This window comes from Fundulus heteroclitus, chromosome 8 (assembly GCF_011125445.2).
Source record: "Fundulus heteroclitus isolate FHET01 chromosome 8, MU-UCD_Fhet_4.1, whole genome shotgun sequence".
Taxonomy (NCBI): Eukaryota; Metazoa; Chordata; class Actinopteri; order Cyprinodontiformes; family Fundulidae; genus Fundulus; species Fundulus heteroclitus.
The window spans coordinates 3,540,131-3,562,137 of record NC_046368.1 but is presented as its reverse complement, the minus strand read 5'-3'; the positions used below and the strand labels follow the sequence as shown (position 1 = coordinate 3,562,137).

Sequence of the window (22,007 nt, the reverse complement as noted above, 5' to 3'; positions counted from 1 at the left end):
TTTTAGTTCATATTTACTATAAATTGGCAGAAGATGACTGGTTTCTGTTTTTAGGCCTGGCTCCACATCAGCCTGTGTCCCTGCCGTACTCCGGTTGGGCCGAACAGAACCAGCACAGAAATGGCCCGGCTCGTACTTTGGACCTGCTGCTAAACAACTCTTAAAAAACAAAGATGACAGAATTTTAAAATGGACCTGAATGAAATACGCCTCGCTTCTTCCTGGGCTGTTGACCAGAAGCAGAACCGGACCGGGCCCGGTAGAGATCCGTCAGTCGTGCTCTGGGTTTGGGGCCAGTCAAAAGAACTCAAAGAGAACGGTAACAGAACCAGGAGAGTAAAAGCTGCAGTGGGTCTGTGGTTTAGAACCATCATCAGCGTCCTGCACTGATCAGAAACTCAATCAGCTTAAATATAAAATAAAGGAAGCACAGAGAAATCAAAGGAACGTCTCTTCTTCAGAACTTTACCAGATGTTCTATCAGGAGAATAAAATATGGATGAGAACCACAGCTGTGAGGAACGAGGACTTCAGCAGATAATGAGAACTATTATAAGTCCATGACAGAGCCGCCATGTTGGGTCTGATGTTCTGCTGTAACCTCCAACAGAACCGCCTGCTGCTGCTGTGACTCTCAGGGAACGGTTTTCTGTCCGGTTCTGATCCGGACCCGTGTAAAGATGGACTGAAGACGGAACGTCCTGCTACAGTCCAACGATGACAGAAGGCCAAGAACATCTGGAGAACAAGAACATCTGGAGAACATCTGGAGCCGTCCGGCCGACACCAGTTCCCCCAACGTGGATCAGAACAAGCTGATCCTAATGAAAGGCTCGGTCCGACTGTACATGAGCAACTGGACTTGTTCCTGTTTTATCCTGGTCAAGGTTCTACGTCTTAATGAAACACGACTCAGCGGGTTCTTCTAACTAATGACTTTACGTGTTTATACAGATTCAGAGCAGCCGAAGAAATCCATCCCGATTCTGCGAGGGTAGCCTTCCAGCACCTTCAGCGCCACCGGATCAAACCTCCAGTAGTACCGCCCACTCAGGAAGTTGGCGTAACCTGTCCAGAAGGTAAAACAGGTCAGAGGACTAAAAACGCTCTAAGCCACCAGTCAGTGACCCGGCTGGGTGGATCCGGCCCGGTTCTCACCGTAGCTGTCCAGAAAGGCTGCGTCGATGTGGCCCGGCAGTCCTGCCCACTCATGCATGCTGCGAGGGTGGAGCTCCTTCACTCGGTTCTCCTGAACGTCGAAGGACCAGTAGAAGGAAGATTTGAAGAGGTAAATCTTCTCCGTGTGGTCCTCCTCCCACCTCAGAGCCGCCTGGATGTCTGTCACAGGAAGACCCAGCTGCTGCACCGGTACCGGTCCAGATATCTTCCTCTCAGCATCAAACACCCAGTAGCTGTCGCCTGCCACAGCAAAAACACAGAAGCTCAATTACATTCAATTTGATTCATATAGCTCTAATTAACATCCCATCATCTCAAGGTTCTTTCCAAAGTCAGCCTCCATCAGATCCTCCAGGTTGGTGAGAAAGTTTCCTCTCTAAGGAAACCCAGCAGGTTGCATCAAGTCTCTCCAAGCAGCATTCACTCCTCCTGAAAGAGCGTAGAGCCACAGTGGACAGTCGTCTGCATTGTTGATGGCTTTGCAGCAATCCCTCATACTGAGCATGCATGAAGCGACAGTGGAGAGGAAAACTCCCCTTTAACAGGGAGGAGAACCTCCAGCAGAACCAGAACCAGGCTCAGTGTGAACGCTCATCTGCCTCCACCCACTGGGGCTTAGAGAAGACAGAGCAGAGACACAGAAAGCTCAGAAGCTCACATTGACCCAGGAGTACTTTCTATGTTAGAGAAGACAGAGCAGAGACACAGAAAGCACAGAAGCTCACATTGACCCAGGAGTACTTTCTATGTTACAGAAGACAGAGCAGAGACACAGAAAGCACAGAAGCTCACATTGACCCAGGAGTACTTTCTATGTTAGAGAAGACAGAGCAGAGACACAGAAAGCACAGAAGCTCACATTGACCCAGGAGTACTTTCTATGTTACAGAAGACAGAGCAGAGACACAGAAAGCACAGAAGCTCACATTGACCCAGGAGTACTTTCTATGGTAGAGAAGACAGAGCAGAGACACAGAAAGCTCAGAAGCTCACATTGACCCAGGAGTACTTTCTATGGTAGATAAGACAGAGCAGACACACAGAAAGCACAGAAGCTCACATTGACCCAGGAGTACTTTCTATGGTAGAGAAGACAGAGCAGAGACACAGAAAGCACAGAAGCTCACACTGACCCAGGAGTACTTTCTATGTCAGAGAAGACAGAGCAGACACACAGAAAGCACAGAAGCTCACATTGACCCAGGAGTACTTTCTATGGTAGAGAAGACAGAGCAGAGACACAGAAAGCTCAGAAGCTCACATTGACCCAGGAGTACTTTCTATGGTAGATAAGACAGAGCAGACACACAGAAAGCACAGAAGCTCACATTGACCCAGGAGTACTTTCTATGGTAGAGAAGACAGAGCAGAGACACAGAAAGCACAGAAGCTCACACTGACCCAGGAGTACTTTCTATGTCAGAGAAGACAGAGCAGAGACACAGAAAGCTCAGAAGCTCACATTGACCCAGGAGTACTTTCTATGTTAGATGGTAATAGAGGATGATCTGCCTCCCCTGATGATGTCACAGCTAACAGAACACCAGACCAGGTGTACCTTCTATGAAGAGAAAACAAAAAGAACAAAAAGTTAAAAGCTGAAATAACAACCAATAATGCAGATTGGAGAGCAGTAGGAGAACTCAGCAGAGAGAGAGAAATAGACCCTGATGTCCTCCAGCAGCCTAAGCCTATAGCAGCATAACTATAGAGGTAGCTCAGGGTAACATGAGCCACTCTGACTAGAAGCTTTGTCACAAAGGAAAGTTTTAAGATTAGTCTAAAAAGTAGACGGGGTGTCTGCCTCACGGACCAAAACTGGGAGTTGGTTCCACAGGAGAGGAGCCTGATAGCTAAAGGATCTGCCTCCCATTCTACTTTTAGAGACTCTAGGAACCACCAGCAGACCTGCAGTCTGAGAGCGAAGTGCTCTGTTAGGAACATACGGGGTAATCAGAGCTCTGATATATGATGGAGCTTGATTATTAAGGGCTTTATACGTTAGAAGGAGAATTTTAAATTCTATTCTTGATTTAACAGGAAGCCAATGAAGGGAAGCTAAAATTGGAGAAATATGATCCCTCTTGTTGATTTTCATCAGAACTCTTGCTGCAGCATTTTGGATCAGCTGAAGACTTTGAACTGCATTTTGTGGACTTCCTGATAGTAAAGAATTACAATAGTCCAGCCTTGAAGTAACAAATGCATGGACTAGTTTTTCAGCATCACTCCTGGACAGAATGTTTTAAAATCTGGATCCTGATGGACTGAAATGATCCATCAGTTAAAAATCCTGAATAAAAGTACTGAACAGGTGTGTTCAGTCCACCTGACCCGGTTCTTTGGCCCAGCGGTCAGGGACTCACCTGGTGACAGATGCTGCTGAGCACCAGATGCTCACTGGCTCATTCCCTCCTTCTCAGGCGGACAAAGGAAATTAGCTTTATTTATTTTTTTAGATATTTACATGAAACCAGCTTCATTTTAATTTTCAAATAAAAAAGATCCGTCTTCATGAACGGTCCTTAATGGTCCAGTTAGAGTCTGGGCTTAACGTTTGAGCAGATCTGCAGAGAACAACGAGTAAAAACCCAAAACAGCAAAGCTTGTAGGGACAGAATCAAGAAGACGCGAGGCTACGATTCCTGCAAAAGATGCTTCAACATTAGGCTTGAATTTTAACTACTTATGCACCTGTGATGTTTAAATGTTGTCATTTGTGGCTATTTTAACACTATAACGTAACTTTCACCAAATTAAGTACTTTACCCTCCACCATATTTAACCTTTTTCCTGGTTGCCTCGACCTCCTGACCTCTGCAGCAAATATCTGACCCAGGCAGGAAATTAAAGATGAGGTGACCTCTGCATCTAAAGAGCTTCAGTACGGAACCGTCTGAGCAGCAGGAACGATAAATCAGCTGTTAATAGGAGGAGGAACAGAAGCGTTGTGTTTTCTTCTCTACCTTGGAAGAACCAGATGTTTCCAGACTTATCTTCGTATGCTGCATCGATGTAGTCAGGAATGCCGCTCCAGTGGCGTGAAGACAAGGCCGGATAGCCGGCTTGTAGACGCCCGTCACGGATACGCCAAACGTAACGAGACCTGAAGAAGAAGAGCTCTCCCCTGATCACGGACACGGCATCGAAGCTTGTTCTGCAGGCGTCCGGCTGAGGAAAACAGACAAAGATCACTCCTCTTCCTGCCTGGGGTCAAAGGTTAAAACCTTAAAGGAAGGCTTGATCCAGCCCTCATTTCTTTCTGTTTGTCAGACCTTCTTGTCATCTTTTAAAGTGGTTTTGATCAAAAGTTCTCCAAGCTGTCTGAAGGTATTTCTTTGACCTTTGGAAGCTTTTTATTTTGTTTCTGGGCAGCAGAAGTTAAATGAGGACTGGATCAGGACTGTTGGTCCTGGTCTCACCAGTTCAGTCTCGATCTCGTTGGTCTCCGTTATTTCCGGTGGCGTGTAGCGGGGGGGTCCGTATAAATACTGGATCCCCCTCTTATCGTCCTCACTGAGCTTCAGCGGGTAGGAATCGCTGTAGAAGGGACACATGACAGCGTCGGGCTCCAAGGAGTGCTGCAGGCCCAGAACATGGCCGAACTCATGGGCCGCCACCTGGAGAAGGTCGGTACCTTCACAAGGACAGAGATTAGTCCAGCATCAGATTCACTTTTCACAGATCTATGTGAAGGCGACACATTTAACGCTAAATCAGATTACCAACACTGTTGCCAACTGTCCAGTCTTCATCATAGTCAAAGTGGACCTCTCCCTCTTTGAGCGTACGGGGGAAATAAGCGTGGGCCAGAATTCCTCCAGGACCGTCGAATGGTAAGTCATCACCATGCCAGTATCTGCAACATCAACTATCATCAACTATGAGCTTATCTTTTGACAAATATAAAACATTTACAGCCATTTCTGTTTGTTTAGCATCTCAGGGCGTCATCCTGACCAGAAACAATGACTCCATAAATTCAACCTTTACTGTTCAGAGGTCAGAGGAAGCAAACTCTGCTCTGCAGATGATTTCTGCAGTTTCTGAAAAAGTAAAGTGCTTCACATTTTAGACCTGAGGGCAAAAACCACTGCATGTCCTCAGGAACAGATATGTGGTCTGAAAGTACAGCTCCGTGTTTGGAGAAAAGCAAACAGAAAAACACTTCATACCCACTGAGAAGCACGGTGGTGGAGGGATGGTGACCGGGGGGGGGGGGGGGGGGGGGGGGGGGGGGGGTGAAGACAGTTGGTAAGATAATCTAATTTTATTACTTGTTTTAGAGTTTATATAATCATACATAGCATTAGGTTCAGGTCAATCAGTTTAATACACTGATTGACCTGTTTGTTGCACTTTATGTTCAACAAGGATTGACGTCCAAATCAACTAAAAGCTGTTCTCTTGAATAATATTCTGATTAATAGAAACATTAAAAGTTCTTGTTTTAAATAGTCCTTGTTTACAAACATCTTTATTTAGAGGCCAATTTTTGTAGCTTGTTGTTAATGCAGAGAAAAGTCAAAATCACAGTTTTGGTTGAAATAAATCGTCCGCAGAACATAATCATTTCTGCTCTGAGTTTAGATGCTGTGGGTCTTTTAGCAACTAATCCGCACGGCGAGGAAACAAATTGATTTGTTGTTTGTATGTGTTTAAAAAGACACGATAAATTAAACTGTAAAAAATCGCATTAACTCGCAATATTAACATAAAAAATTACAATTAGATTATTGCTAAAATCGATCAGCCCTGATTCTGATGCAGATCGCCGGGTTTAATCTGACAGCTTCTCTTTTCTAATATTGTTTAGACCTGATTCTGATGTACTCACAGATTTGTCTTTTATTATTCAACAAAACTATTTTCCAGAGTATCTTTAGAAACTAAAAGCAGACCTCTAGGCGTACATAGTTCTGTTCTGGTTCTGGTGGACCTGTGGTGGACGTTCTCTGGTTTCCCACCTGGTAAAGTCGATGATGATGTCCGCTCTCTCATGAACAACTTCTCTGAACGTCAGAGGAGTGACGGCGCTCCAAACCCCGAAGGCCTCCGCCAAAATGTGCCGAGCTTTGTCCTCAGCCATCTGCCAGGGAAAACGAACAATCCTGAAAGACACAAACATGTCCTCAAGAAGTTCGTTATGACGCAGGAACTAATGGAACAGGAACAAACCCAACGGATCTGTTGAGGAGGACTTAGAGTTCAGCAAAAAGACCTTCAGAGTCCAGAGGAGTTGGGTTCAGAGAATTTAGTCAAAGTGAAAATAACTTGAAAACAAGGCATTGAGTTTCTTACCTGTAAGTGAGGTCGGTTTTGTCCCAGCGTCCTCCAAACAGAGCAAACCTTTTCCCGCGCTGCTTTCTGCTCGTCTTCAGGCTGTGGTGTGACCCGTTGAGCGGCGTTACTCTGGGATAGTCTGGGACTCCACAGCGAGGACGGTTCCAGAGCTCCGTCTCATTTCTGGACCCGAGAACAGACTTTAAATGGGGTTCTTGGTCCAGAGTGTGCTGCCTGTGTCGACCCCTCTTCTTTAGAACAACATGGCTGTTGCTGTTAGGCCATCCCTGCAGACAGACAGTTTCTGCATTCATTAAATACTTTATTAGACTTTATAAAGATAAAATTCTAGAATAGATAAAGTGTTTGTGAAAACCACATCCGCATTTTAGCTGCATATGAAATATTTGTTAACTCAACTCATCAAAACAGAGGATCAATTAATCCTTCATTTAAAACATTGTACATGTTAATGCTAACATTTACGTGCTTAGCCATTTTTTGGACAACATACTAAGAGTAGAGTGCTGACAATTACAACATTGGACATTTATTCCTGCAGTTTAATTTCTTTAATGTCATGTCACACAAATTCCTGTGTTTGCTACTATTAAATGACCGCTCCCTTCTTCAGCTTGGTCTAGGAGATTTAAAAGATTGCTACATGCTAATGATAATGATAGCATCCATGGCAGATTTTGTGCAAAATGCAAAGATTAGCAGGCAGAGGTTTAACCCTAATTATTATGAATTTAATTTTCTTGATGTTCAGGCACTGTAAATGATATAGGCTACTGTACACACTGTCAAGAGGTCTGTCTCTTAGCTTTATCTACTAGTGTGCTAAATGCTTATGCTAACGCAAACGTTAGCATGCAGCAGTTCATGTCCATTAATAGTTATTTTTATTGTGTGTGTATATATATATGTATATATATATATAAGGCATTCCTCATCGTAAAATAAGAGATTTTTAGAGATTAGTAGCATCATTAGCACTAACATTAGCAAGCTAACATCTAGCTTGCTAATGTTGGTGCTAACAGCTAATTCATGTCAGTCCTTAAACCAATATGGCATAAAACTCATGTTCACCAATTTATGGATCAAAATCCCACACCAACTACTTAGTTTAGTTGTTTTAAAATGAACTTTAGTGAATCAGAGAACAGTTTTAGCCCAATTAGGCTGAAAGATTATATGTTCAGCTAGTTTAGCTGCAGAGTGAGAAACATGTCATCACGGTCCTGCACACTGAAGCGGCAGCGTTCTCTGAGAGCTTTAGCTTCACAGCATAGCTCTTAATCTGGAGAAAAACGAGATCTTGGACTTTTAAGTCAGGATACGTTCCTCACTGTGATTTCTGTTCCACGGAGGAGAGCCCAAACACTTTACACCCAGTTTCTCTCCCTCATTTTGTTCTATGCTGCAGCTGTAGGTTAAACAGAGGAGACAAGCTGTTGTTCATTTATTCAATAAGATGATAAAGTGAAATGAAGTCACTGCTGCTGTGTTTCTGTCTGTTAATATGACAGAAACACAGCAATGCAGCTAGTCAGACGCAGGGTTAACAGAAGCTACTTAAAAGCCAAATCTACAGAGTTTACTGCCACAGTAAACCGAGGAGTCTGCAAACTGTCCGCTGTAAGAGCAGCCAAGATCAAACGGCAGTAAGCATGGCATGATAAAGACAGGAGCTCAGACGTGTAATGAGGTGCTGAGATCGTGAGAGTCATCCTCCTTCATCATCAGCTCCTCCAGGTCCTGCTTCCTGTTTTGCTGAGCAAACTGAAGCCGTCAGCAGCAAAGGCTGAGAGCTGCTGACCCAGCCGTCTGAAGACACAACATTTGGGGCAACATTTCTCACCTTTATGCGCCACGACACTTTAAAACTCACCCAGTCCTCATCGACAACATCACTACATAATAAACCATCATTTTTAATTTAACAAAAAACAAAATGGTGAACCGTGAGTTCACGCTTCCTCCCACGGGAAATAGGAGTAACTAACGGCCCAGAGCTGAAATAATCTTCAGAGGAGGATTAACCCCAGAATCTACGAAAGTTGGACATTTCAGTTCTCCATCCTGGAGGACTTTGTCTCCTCCTCAGGGTCACGAGATGCTTGAAGACGTTAATAAACTCATTCTGCCTGTAAAATGGTGCATTTAGTCTCATTTTAAAATGTGTGAACTTCACATTCTAGTTCAGGAAAAATGTTGCTGACTCCTGATTGTCCTCATGTCCACAGTGCAGTAGGACTGCATGATATCAGGAAAACATGCGATAAAGGTAATGTAAATAAACAGATAATCACACGGCGTCTGCATCTTTCTGCGTTCGCTTCACAGCAAACAGAAACTCAGATAATCAGTCGTGTTTTCAGCTACAAAAGAAAAATCTCATAATTTTTTCCATCCAACATCAAAGTTTTACTGAGGTTCTGCTTCTAGCTGCTGTTGAAACAACTCAGTTGCAGTTTCTTAATGGCTTTCCCACCTTTTCCCACATTCACCTGTAAAACCTATTTATGCTGCATTAATCAACAGGCGGCCCTGATGGACTGGCAGCCTCGTCCCTCCTGAGGTTCTGGGCTGGTTCTGCAGGTTCTGCAGGTTCTGCAGTGATTGGACCGTAAACTGCTCCGTCTACCAAACCATGGCTGTGAACTGTGAGATCATCTTGGTCCTGCAGGGTAACTGAGGCCATCCTCCGTTTTTCACACCGGCCCTGCCCTCCATTCTTTCCATCAAGCAGGCCTGTAAGGACTTCATCAGACGGTGCCCTGCCTGCTCCTTCATTCCTCCCAGCGTCTGTCACAATAAATTTATGATCTATGAACCTGAACGTGTTTCAACAGCCATTAATCCATCAGCTGAGGAAAAAACAGCCCTGCTCTTTATTCTGGCAACAAAACACATTTAATCTGATTAAATCAATAAAATCCTGTTTAAATCTTTAAATCTGGTCGACCTTAGCCTCATCATGATCTCTGTATAAAGTGGATTTAAATACTCTACCTGATAAATAATTTTCATTTGCCGAAAGCAAAGCTTGAAAAGCTCCTCGTTGAATGAAGATTATGAAGACAAAAACAGAGAAATATTTGAACCAGAAAACATCATCAGAGGCTTTAAGGGGTCATCGACAGGCCAGAGGGAAGATTTCTATTATTTTTAATAATAATAATAAATGTAAAGTTCTGTTTGGAGCACCAGAGTGATTAAATGTGAGAAATCAGTCAGTTAAAGAGAATACGGGGAATGTGGAAACACAATTGTGTGGATTAGATTAAATGAATATTGTATATTTAAACTTCTGGTAATTAAAATGACCATAAATAGAAAAACATAAATCCTATTAAAATCTAGAATAGTAAAGAACAATATTCCTAAAACATATAATTGGTCAAATCTGTTAATCAAATAATTCATATAATTAGAACTATAATTACAACCCAAACCGTCATTTAATCAGACAATTTTAGTTCCAAATTGTGTCGCAGCTTCAACTTTCTCATGTTAATCTGAGGTTAGTTGAAAAATTTAGAGGAAATTCTCCTTCATTATTTCAACTACTTTGTAGAACCCACCAGAACCACTGGACTGAAGGAGAACCTCAGCATGATGCTGCCACCGCCGTGCTTCACAGCTTCAGTGATCTGAGGGCAGAAAGCTTTGATCTTTGTCACGTCTGACACATACTATGGCTGGGAGATATAGAAAAATACCAATAAAATAAAAATCATATTGATTGATATTGATAGTTATCTAAAAATTCAAAACTTTTATTTTAAGTGCAGCCCTGGCTATTTCATGGTTTAGCTTAAAGGTCTAGTAGACGATCTTTTTCAGCTTTGAGTTCCAGGAGGATCTCCTCATCTACTGGTTCTCCATCATGTCGTCATTCAGACGCGGTCACATAACGCTGGTTCCCTTTTAGCTTTCGCTTGCTGGCTGTTATCTTAGCGGTTATCTTAGCGGTTAGCTTAGCTGTTAGCTTAGCTGTTAGCTTCTGTGTTAGCCGTTCATTGTAGCTCCGCTGCTCTCACTGTAGACTCTGAACATGGCTGAGAGTCAAAGGAAGCAAACCGTGTTCATGTTTATGAGAAGAAGAGGAAGACCTCAGTAGAAATAAATAAGACCAGAGAAGATTTGGGAGATTTTTATTTTTTTCGCGCGATCCCCCTGAGGAGCGGAAGACCAGGTAAGACGGTCTAACGCAGTTATAAAAAAAGAACAATGGTTTACTCTACCTTTAATTAAAAGTCAACCCTTTATTCAACCAACGTCTTAGAAAAACTGCAAGTTTTTAAAAAAGAAAGAACGTGTGCTCTCTGAACTCCATGAAGGGGGCGGGGCATTCTGGGTCTGCATTTTTTTTTTTTTTTTTTTTTTTTTTTTTTTTTTTTTTTTTTTTTTTTTTTTTTTTTTTTTCCCAGTGTCCTGTCTAGCAATGTGGCAATAAAAATTGATATCTTAATGCCAAATAGAGCTCGACAGATTTTACTTTCACAAGTGGAGCAAACAGCTTTCGCCATAATGCTCCGCTTGATTTGTGCGTGTAAATAGCTTTATTGTGATTCCTGCAGGGAGAATTTCAAATTATATGGACACTACAATGGGAAAGTAGGAGAGTAAAAGAAAAACAAGAAGAGAGAAAAAAAAAAAAAAAAAAAAAAAGAGAAAGAAGAGGTGAAAGAAAGAAGAGATAAAAGGAAGAGAATGATAAAACTTCCTCTGTCTGCTCCATCACCTGGAAAGAGACACAAAAAGAACAGCACAACCAACAGACATAAAGCAACAGATACAATCGTGTAACACCTTGATACCATTGCTAAATCATATGTATTATTATTTAAGCTGACATGTGTAATGTGATACCTAAAAAAAAAAAAAGTAAAAGAAAGTAAATAAATTATAGCCTTTCTGTATATAAGTGAACATTTAATACCTGGGACCCAGCACCTGTGGGAGATTGTGAGAGTGCACTAGTTTAGGTGAAAATTATCCAGAAGGAAATGGCTTGATAGTGATTGTGGAGAACCGAAGACCCACGTTCCCCGAGCACAGAGGCAGGGGTCAGGGAACCCATAACCCCGGACTCCCAAAGGGGCCCCCAAAGCAGTGCGCCCGAGAGGGGCCTTCACAGGAAATGTACAACCCCCCCCTGAGGAAAGAGGAGAGACGACCCCGAGGAAATCCCCCAGCCACCGCAATGCCGACGCCCCCAAGAGCCGCGGGGACGAGCCCGTGGGCCCCGCCGGCAGCCGGCCCCGCTGAAGTGGTCCTGGCCATGGGCCCTGGGGGCCAGAGGCCCCGGGGGCGCCCCGCCCCCGCGGCAGGGGCCCCGGCCGCCCCCCGGGGGGCCAGGCCCCGCGAAGCCACCGCCGGGAATGGGCCGGCGCCCACCCGGGAACCCGCCCCAAACCCGAGGACCGTCAACGCGCCAGAGGGTCAAGGCGCCCGCCAACGCAGCGGAGGAGGGCAGGACGTGGGGGGATGGGCTCCGCACCTAGCGGAGACTTGAGATGATCTTGGGAGAGGGAGCGGACCGAACCCAAACCTGGAAAAAAAAAAAAAAAAAAAAAAAAAAAAAAAAAAAAACACTCATTCACACCATCCCTCCCTTCTGCCCCACTCGCCACACACAGACACCAAAAAAAAAAAAAAATAAATAAATAAATAAATAAAATAAATAAATAAAATAAAAAATAAATAAAAAAAAGGACGCTTTACACACATTCTCACATAGCATTCACATCCAAAAAACCCAAGTGGGGGGGGGGGGGGGTCACCACAATTCAACAATACGACTGCCTGTGCCCGACCCCCGGCCCCGCCCCCGGACCAGGCGCCCCCCGGACCAGGCCCCCCAAAGATGGGGGGCCGACACGACCCGTACGGGCCATCCGATCAGAGCCCCCCATCACCCACTATATACCTAATAAACCCCCTCCCACCCCGACCTTACCCTAGCCACCCCTGCCCCCCATCCCTTCTTGGGGAGAGCAGAGGCGCCAGCCCCAGATCCGGTAAGCCGCCGGCCAGCCGCAACAGCCCCCCGCCAAGACCCCGTACCCAGTGGCCCGCACCTCCTCCAGGCCCCAGACTCCGTGCCGCGATCGGAGATCGGGGGTGTGCAAAAGACCCCCGATCCTCCCTACGCCCGCTCAGATGTTGTGTTGTTGCATGTTGTTCTCAGGTGTGTTTAAAACTGGGAGCACCGAAGGGGGTGCACGGCACAGCCCACCCCCCCTCCGGAAGGGAGCTGGTGCCAGCGCCCCCCCTCCGAGCAACTACCCAGAAGAACCCTCAATGTCTAAATGCGAGAGGGGGTGATGGGAGCCCGCCCGGGGCGAGGCTCACACAACATAAGCCCCCCCCCAGACGTCTTCCCCCCACCCCCCCCATATCGTGGCCTACATGGATGTGCGTTGTGAAAATGTTTGGAGTGAAAGTGTCTAAAATGCATGATAAAATTGGGGAGAGGGACGTCACCAAAAGGTGGCAACCTCCAGTAACGCCCTCTCCCCAAGGACCTACATGTGTGGCGGCGTGATGGAGCAGGCAGAGGGAGGAGTCCGGGGATGGGGAGCAAAGGACTGGGGAGCCAACCCAGGGAGCCAGCTCCCCTACTGACTCCAATAGGCACCCCCGCTCCCCGAAAGCCCCACCCGGAGAAAGGGGCCCCTCCAGCGGCACCACCATAGCCCGGGGGCCGGGGAGAGGCCGCAGGGCCCGCCAGCCAACCACCCACCAGGACCAACACCTCTACCTCCCCCAGCCCACCCCCCATGCCTGCATTTCTGATTGGTTGGGAGGATGTAATGACTGCAGCATTAACCTACATGATGCTAAGAGTATAGGAACACTGTTTTCCTATCGCGGCACACGTGCATCGATCGATATATATTGTTATTAAATTCTAACACCCAGCACCTGAGGGCCTCTGGGACACATTTGGGTCCTCCAGCAGGACAAACTCTGTCTGTTCTGCTAAGACGAGTAGAACTCAGCCAGAACCTTGTTGATGGTTGCAGAAATCACGATGACTCTGTGTGGCTTTGAGAAAATCCAGCAGATATTCTAACGTGTGTTTCTGGTTCTGGTTAAATAACAACAGAGTGAAGGCGAGTGTTGACAAGCGAAGCCTCCTGGGAGAACAAAGCCCAGTGGCTGCTGGGAGTCCTCCGTACGGGACGACATGTCGCAGCAGGACCGTGTGGTTGTCTCATCTCAAGCTGAGGAGCTTAGACCAAAATTACCTGTAAACAAATAGGCCCATTGTAGTTTCATCCAGCAGGTGCTCACATAGGTGAGTCTCTGATACGCAAACATTCGTGGAATCATGCAGGCATGAACATGCATTAGTTAAAATATGTTCACCACATGGAAATCTACGGCTCAGGACTGCAGATGTCTGGAAATCCCCGTTTAGCTCCGACATGAGCTCACCAAACCCAGCAGCCCGCTGTGGAAGCAGCTTCCTGGTCCATCTGATATTAAAGTGGAAAACTAACCCGGTGACTTGTTGTTAAAACAGCCAAGAGGTCCGATCGCACTTCATAAAACTTTTCTGCTTATATCTGCTCCCATAGGCGCTGCTAGCTGGATGCAGGCAGTCCAGACAGAAGAGAAATGATGCTTGGAGTGGAAAGAATGTCTAAATATTTAACCGCAGAGTCCCAGGTATCAGCAGACACGATGCCGGCTGCAGATAATGTTTGTGGATCAAAGGGATTCAATCAAACGTGGATCAAATTAAATCAGATGTCTAATCATCAAGCTCCATTATAGATAATTGCAGATTTCATAAGAGCTGCTGATGGTTTAAGTGTCAGTACCTGCGCTGCAGGTAGAACTGCTCATTTATAAAACCACGATAAATTACGTTTTAATCACAGTTCAGATCTGATCATCATTTGGTGGGATTAAGAGAACATGATCCAGATTAACATGATCCAGATTAAGAAAACATGATTCAGATTAAGAGAACATGATCAGATTAAGAAAACATGATTCAGATTAAGAGAACATGATCATATTAAGAGAACATGATCCAGATTAACATGATCCAGGTTAAGAGAACACGATCCAGATTAACATGATCCAGTTTAAGAGAACACAATCCAGATTAAAAGAACATGATCCAGATTAAGAGAACATGATCCAGATTAGTATGATCCAGATTAAGAGAACACGATCCAGATTAACATGATCCAGTTTAAGAGAACACAATCCAGATTAAAAGAACATGATCCAGATTAAGAGAACATGATCCAGATTAGTATGATCCAGATTAAGAGAACACGATCCAGATTAACATGATCCAGTTTAAGAGAACACAATCCAGATTAAAAGAACATGATCCAGGTTAACATGATCCAGATTAACATGATTCATATTAACATGATCCAGATTAACATGATCCAGATTAACACGATCCAGATTAAAAGAACATGTTCCAGGTTAAGAGAACATGATCCCCAGATTGAGTCTGATGTTGATCAGCGGAACCAGATGTGGAGAAATCTCTTGAATCTCTTGTATGATCCGTTTTAGTCATTTTGCTATAAATGGCAAACGGAACCAGGGTCCACCAGACAGTCAGCAAATAAAATACAGTCTCACTTTATCTTAGTTTATCCTAATTTATCTATTTCAGCTCATTTTATTTCAGCTAAATTGACCTAATCCATGTTCATCTTAATTCATTTCACCTTAACTGAATGCGTCTCTCTTTGCTCCGGCAGTCAGAGGATGAGACACGTGTCCAGGTTCCCCGTCATGTGCTGGGGAACATCCAGCCTTCATGCAGAACCGCATTAGAACATGCAGCCTTCATGCAGAACCGCATTAGAACATGCAGCCTTCATGCAGAACCGCATTAGAACATGCAACCTTCATGCAGAACCGCATTAGAACACCCAGCCTTCATGCAGAACCGCATTAGAACATGCAACCTTCATGCAGAACCGCATTAGAAGTGCAGCAGATGCAGCAGCCTGATCTTGCTTTGCTTCATCAGTCCTACCACTTTAGTTTAGCTGATCTTTGTTGATTTTACGCCCTCTTTGCTCGGCTTAGTTTATCTTGCTCAGATCTTTAGCTAAAACTGTTTATCTCGTCTCTCCTCTCCTCTTCCATCGCTGCTGAGCGTGAAACCAGAAACAACGACACAATCTGCCGATTCCTCCTGAAAGCTGCAGATTAACTGTTCCTTTATGTCTAATGTTGCTGCTGAGAGGTTTGGAATATTTTGTGTTAAACAGATGAGCTACCAAGTCAGATAATGATGTGCACTGATGAAGATGATGGACTATCCTGAGCATGGTCTTCATCAGACATCTCCAGACATCCTGAGCTCTACAGGAGACGCCTCCAGCATCCAGTCAATCCTCTCAGGAAAGACATGTAGAATAGGAATTACTGGCATTAATGAGATATACTTTAATTAAATGATTAAAATGGTTAAACTCTATTTAAGATCAGAATTAGGCAGATAATGCCAAATGCTGCAGTTTCTCCTTTACATAATCTGGCACCATATTGTAAATTCTCACTTATGTTGTAATATTTTAAACGTTAACGTCTCTAAATGTAACTGACAGGCTGCTGTAAGTACAACGTTTTTTAACCTGACAGCTTCTCGTTTGTCCTTTAAATGTTTTTTCACTTCCTGTTTAGTTCTGGGAAGTTTTTCATCGCCGTAATTTAGCTTAAAATCCTGTTTTCTCTTTTTCTTTGGGGTTCTTTCATTCATCTGAAGAAACGGAAACAAATTGTCTGTTTGACAGATGAACGGTAGGAAGGTATGTTTATTTATAGAAGAAAGATTTACAGAAAGACAAGAGTTGTTTTAGATCAACGAAGGTGATAATCTCACTAAATAATAAACCTGTTTCCTGTCATTTAAACATTCAGGTTTAAACTGAAGGCGTCTCAGAGTAAACCTGCAGTCAGTTTCCTTCCTGCAGGTCAAAGTGCTGAAGCTGAAGCTTCCAGCATGAAGCATATTTCATGTGAAGCATATATTTCATGTGAAGCATATTTCATGTGAAGCATATTTTATCTGAAGCATATTTCATGTGAAGCATATTTCATGTGAAGCATGTTTCATATGAAGCATATTTCATGTGAAGCATATTTCACGTGAAGCATGTTTCATGTGAAGCTTATTTCATGTGAAGCATATATTTCATGTGAAGCATGTTTCATGTGAAGCATATTTCATGTGAAGCTGTCGTTGCTTCTGTGGCCTCAGGTTATGGGATGATGTGAAGGAGTCGTGTTGTTTTTTATCGAAGGCTTTTAATGCCTCACAGACATCAATCTGTCTGAACTGAAGGGATGATTACAGATTGTGGAGCGTGGAAATGTGCTGACGAAGACTCCCTGTCGCCCAGAACCGGTTCAGAACCAAACAATGGACCGCAGCCTGGAGACGACCCGAGCTTCTCAGCCGGTCTGCAGAGACGTTGTTGGAACATCAGAGAAACCCAGAAGGATCTTCTCCAAACACGACGTCCGCTCCATTTCAGACCCAGAGCAGGGAGGAACATCCTGACCTCCACAACCTCTCCACCCAGCAGCGCCGGCTCCTCAGGACCAGAACCAGCATCAGAACCTGCAGCTCAACCAGATTCTGGACGGAGAAGACAGACGTGCAGAAAGACGTCCTGGAAGCATCTCCAGACAGCAGGAGGCCTCAGATTTCAGCTTTGAGGTCCAGTCAGTTTCAGAACAATTCTCTCCGTCCTGCACGGGTCCAAACATCCCTCAGTGAGCCCGGCTAACAACGGCACCAAAGCAGAACCGACCCTACAGCTTTAAAAGCTCAGACCTTCAGACTCACCAGCATCAAACTGAGAAATCTCTCCAGATGAAGAGCAAAACATCTTCAGCTACAAGAACTGAAGTAAAGTTCTGGTTTTAACCTTTTTGGACTGTAGAAGAACCCCGAGGTGCCGAGTTTTCATGCAGCTACAGAAAAATAATCTCCACCCTGGATTAGATAAGCTGGCCGTTATTTAGGAGATTAAATATTAACGAGCGGCAGCAGCTGATTGACAGGAAACATGGACCTGACTGCAGAGAGGTTCCCAAACCGTGGATCTAAAAGAACAGAAAGGAGAACATCTGGGCAGACCCAGAAAAAAGAAACTTCCTGGAAAACAACAAAAGAAACACGAGATTTCAACATACAGAAACCATTTTCCAGTGCTCAGAAGTCACAGACCTTCATCTCTGCTCTTATTTCTAATATTTCAAATGAGCTGAACGCAAGAACTGTCACAAAATGCAAAATACAATCAGCATTTGATTCAGATCTGATTTAGAGTTCATTGCTGTCTCCCTGTGCTGTGGCTGTGATTTCCTCATTTCATCAATAGAAGCGAGTTTTGCTGATGATGGGGACGATAATGCGTCTGTCCATAGATTCTGTGTCAGGGCAGCCAGTCTCTGTCTCATTATTAAAAAACCGCCCGGTAAATAAAAGCAGCAGAAAAAGCAGAAGCTGAAAATAGAGATTAAATTCCTTCTGGCTGCCAAATGTGCGTGGAGCTAAAATTATCCACAAACATTCATCAACACTGAGTCACCAACAACAGAACCGGGTTTATTGTCTGCAGGTTTAATCTGTCAGCAGCTGCTTGGTGACGGATTAGGATGTGAATTTATGGATCAGCTCAGGAATAAAGCGAACTTCACGGTTCTCCTGAAGAGAACAAACAGCGGATGGGTTCTGCTGGGTTCTGGAGCTCGCTGCGTGTCTCGCTCTAAGTGGCTGTTTTCCTCTTTTTCCCTGACTCAGCACACCAGCAGAGTTTAACCCCCTCCAGCTGCACCGTGACGTGCCTCTGCCTGCAAACTCTGACGCCAACAACCCTCCCAGGAGCTCTGGCATCCATCAGGAAAACGTCTTAAATCAACAAGCGGCCGGGATGTTCTCCTGCAGCCAGAAGGAACGTTTACGCCAGAACAAGAGGAGTGGAGGAGAAGATCCTCCGTGTGTCTGCTGTCATCTTCAGGGTGGTCTGGATGCTCAGCGTCTGGAGGGTCTTCCTCTCTGGACTGTTTCTGAATCAGCTTTAGTTTAGAATCTATCATTCATTGGGAGTCTGAGCTAATTTTAATTATACACATGAAATATTCAGGCAATAAGAAATGAAGTTTTATTTTTCTCAACGTTTGGTTAAAAATGTGTGTGAGTGGGGGACTCCATAATGAATGTTGATGGATATGAATCAATATGGAATCAAGATTTTCTCTCCAGTCATGAACTGTGTGGATAAATCTGTCTCAGTAGCAACGTTAACAGGGACAAAAGTAATCAGAATAAAACTGTGTCATGTGCAGGTTCTAATTATTCTGAATGCAGCAAACCGACCTGAGTGGAACATGTGTGCCTGACGTAAATTTGACATATTTCTGCGTTGTTGAGTGGCAGAAATACGTCTCCAGATAAAAACCTTTCTGTCTGAAACATTAAAAGAGCTCAAAATTTTTATTTATTCAGTTTTAAACGTGATTTGAAGCTGGTGTGAGTCCATCACTCAGGAGACAGACTAACTCTAACACTTCTGCTTTGTTCACTGTTTTCATGTTGTTCAGCAAAAAGGGAAGTTCTTCTTCTTCTGTGGTTTTCTTAAGGGAATTTGATAACTGTGCATGTCAGAGCGGTTCTATTCTGAATAAAGACACGTGCATAGAAACGTTATTAATGGATTATGTTCCCATATAATCGGTACAATCTGATTATTTAATCCAAATACATTTTAATCTGATAGAGGAATGTTGTGCATGTAAACATAACTGCTGTTCCTGTGTTGAATCCAGAGCGTTTATGAGGAGAACCACAATGTTCCTCCTGCTGCTGTCTAACGTGTCTGAGGGCCTGCAGCGGGTCTCCTGATGGTCAGTCACTGACCGTCAGACGCTCTGGTTACTGCCTGATAACTGCCTGATAACAGCCTGATAACGCCATCATTCACCTCCTGAAACCGCTGGTGACCCTTTTACAATACGAACATTTTCATCCCTATTAGTCTGTGAACCAAGTTCAGTTTAAACTGGACCATTTTGGGTTTAAAGGGGAAAATCGTTTAATCAGCAGGTCCTCAGTTTGTCAGGCATTGTTCTGGACTGTACCGGTACCGGCTAATGTCTGCAGCCTCAGGTTGTGTAATCCTGAAAAATAGTGCAATCTACTGTGATTTTTAGAGTGATTTCTAGAGTGACTTTTTTCAAGCTGTACGCAAACGAAATTTCGTTCTGTACGCACTTTGTGCATACAAAATGACAAATAAAGATATCTATCTATCTATCTATCTATCTATCTATCTATCTATCTATCTATCTATCTATCTATCTATCTATCTATCTATCTATCTATCTATCTATATAATATCAATGAAGAAACACGTGATCGCACTTAAAACCTTTAAAGTTAAAAGAAACGGATTAAAATGACCAGCAGAGGAACATATGAGCAAATAAAAGCTTTGGGTGATATAGGACAGCCCTAGGCTCTGTGACAGGTTAGACTGGCTAACAGACACGGTTCTACACATTCAGGGGAAATAAAGTTAATGTTCTGTGGTTATAAATGTCATCAACTGTTATTTAAACAACATTCACACTTCTGCAGTTTAGCCGTTCTGACATAATCTGTCTCATCCATGTACAGAACGACGTACGCTGTAAAACTTTAACCGTATCTTTAGACAAACAGAGAAAACATGAACACTCTGAGGTCCTAAAAGGTTAAAGTGTTAAAACTGGCAAAACTAACTAATATAAACCTTTAAACCAAAGCTTGGCAGAAACACAGACAGAGAACTGACTGCTGGCTGTGTGAGCTAAACGTTCTCAGGAATCACTCTGCAGACGTCGCCACTAGCCGGCCTCTAGTCTGCGTCATATAAACTCTGCAGTTTACCTGGACGCATCCTCAGGTAGAAATATCTGCTAAGTAAACCACTCACTACCAACATGAAGGACCCTTTAAACACGCAGCGCACATCCACAGCTAGCCCAGAGAGCCACTGACGCTACGCTTCATGCACCTCAAAGTTAGCATGCTAGCGAGTGTTCTTAGTGTAGTGCAGACGTACCCTGTAGTAACCAGGAAGTACACCTTAAAGGGGACAAAATGTAAAATCCATGTTTTCAGCCCTTAAATCCCTGTGATTGTGAACGTGAAATCTCTGGGAGAGCAGATGAAATTATTCTCCAGGAGCTGCAGAGAGAACTTTATGTTCTGGTAGAGTCTGATTTTTTTAAATGCATACTATGCAACATTTTTCAGTTAATTAATGTGTTCCATACCGTTTTGGATGATTAAATGAGTCATTTCAGGTCGAACAAAGGTTTTCTTGGCCGCCCTGGGGGTCTGTGGGGGAATTACCGTACTTGCAATTGCAAGAGCTCACGGCCCGCATCCACAGGCTCAGAAGTCTCGTGCATCATCGCGAGAGTCGCTTTACGGTGAGAACTCCATGTGTTTTTGCCCTGCCATTCACTATATGCACGCGCGAAAGCAACAAAGAACCGCGTGTTAACGTCAAATAAACATGCAAGCATATTGAGTTTGTTTTATTATTATTATTATTATTATTATAAATATATATTGGTTGCATAGTATACCTTTAAGTCTCTATTATGTTTTTTTAAACAATTACATCACGGTGTTTGCTGCAGAGCTGCTAAACAAGGTGAGGGAGGTCCAGAGTACCAATTTCATGAACACGGCGATTTTATTTCTCAGAGCGATTTTGTAGTCCGAGCTGAAGCTACAAGTGGATGAGTGAAAACGTTTGGTTGCTGGGTGTAATAACCCACAAAGTTCATTAGTGTTCCCCAGCAGACTACAAAAATGGCCGAACAGGGTGGAACGCTCTGCGCTCTTTGAATTTAAAGAGACGGCACCAAAACGAGACGCTCTCAGAACGGGGGTCAAAGAGGAGCTGAGGGGGTAAATTAACGAGGAATTCAGACCAAAGTGTTGCTGTTTCACTTTCTATAGACGACAACTGAATGATTTCAACATGAAAATAAATTATTTAAAACCGTGATAAATCCCCGTTAAGTTCCCTGTAGGTGCCCTCTAAGTAGCCCTTAGGAACCTTATAAAGCTAAATAAATACCTAACTAGTATCTAATATACACGCTGTAGGCACATTGTTCAGATCCCATGGATGCTCTGTAGTTAAATACCCTGCAGGTGTCCTTTAGGAAAAGGAGATGGTTTAATTCTCCTGACATTTGCTCCTCTCTGCTGGTCAGAACCTCTCCTGTTAGTCCATCTCTGGGCTCAGCAGCATCAGAACCTCTGCTCTCCTTAATGGACTCACCTGCAGCTGCTGGGCAGTCCTGCCCTCAAACACCGGCGCAGAGTCAGCGCAGAGCCAAAGTTGCAGAGAAAAGACGGCGCAGCAGAACAGGACGACCTGCATCATGTTGTTCCTCCGGGAGCTGCAGGGAGACTGAAGGAGCAACAGAGAGGGAGGCGATGCTGGCAGGAGGAGCTCCTCCACAGA

At 44.1% G+C, this 22,007-nt stretch overlaps 1 protein-coding gene across 2 annotated transcripts; it reads right to left on the bottom strand.

Annotated features, from left to right (window-relative positions):
- LOC105925726 (stromelysin-3) lies at positions 1 to 21,993 on the bottom strand. Of its 2 annotated transcripts, XM_021316191.2 has the most exons (9): positions 21,822 to 21,993; positions 10,056 to 10,124; positions 6,481 to 6,749; positions 6,147 to 6,290; positions 4,905 to 5,038; positions 4,602 to 4,816; positions 4,146 to 4,350; positions 1,159 to 1,419; positions 1 to 1,068 (listed from the first exon to the last, which is right to left on the bottom strand). In XM_021316191.2, exons 1-9 carry the CDS (start codon positions 21,924 to 21,926, stop codon positions 947 to 949), a joined length of 1,524 nt encoding a protein of 507 aa, XP_021171866.2. In that variant the 5' UTR covers positions 21,927 to 21,993; the 3' UTR covers positions 1 to 946. The 2 variants fall into 2 exon arrangements, with proteins under 2 accessions (XP_021171866.2, XP_012717161.2); XM_012861707.3 differs by lacking the exon at positions 10,056 to 10,124 and having other exon boundaries at positions 21,822 to 21,992.
- Between the last annotated feature and the right edge of the window lie 14 nt (positions 21,994 to 22,007).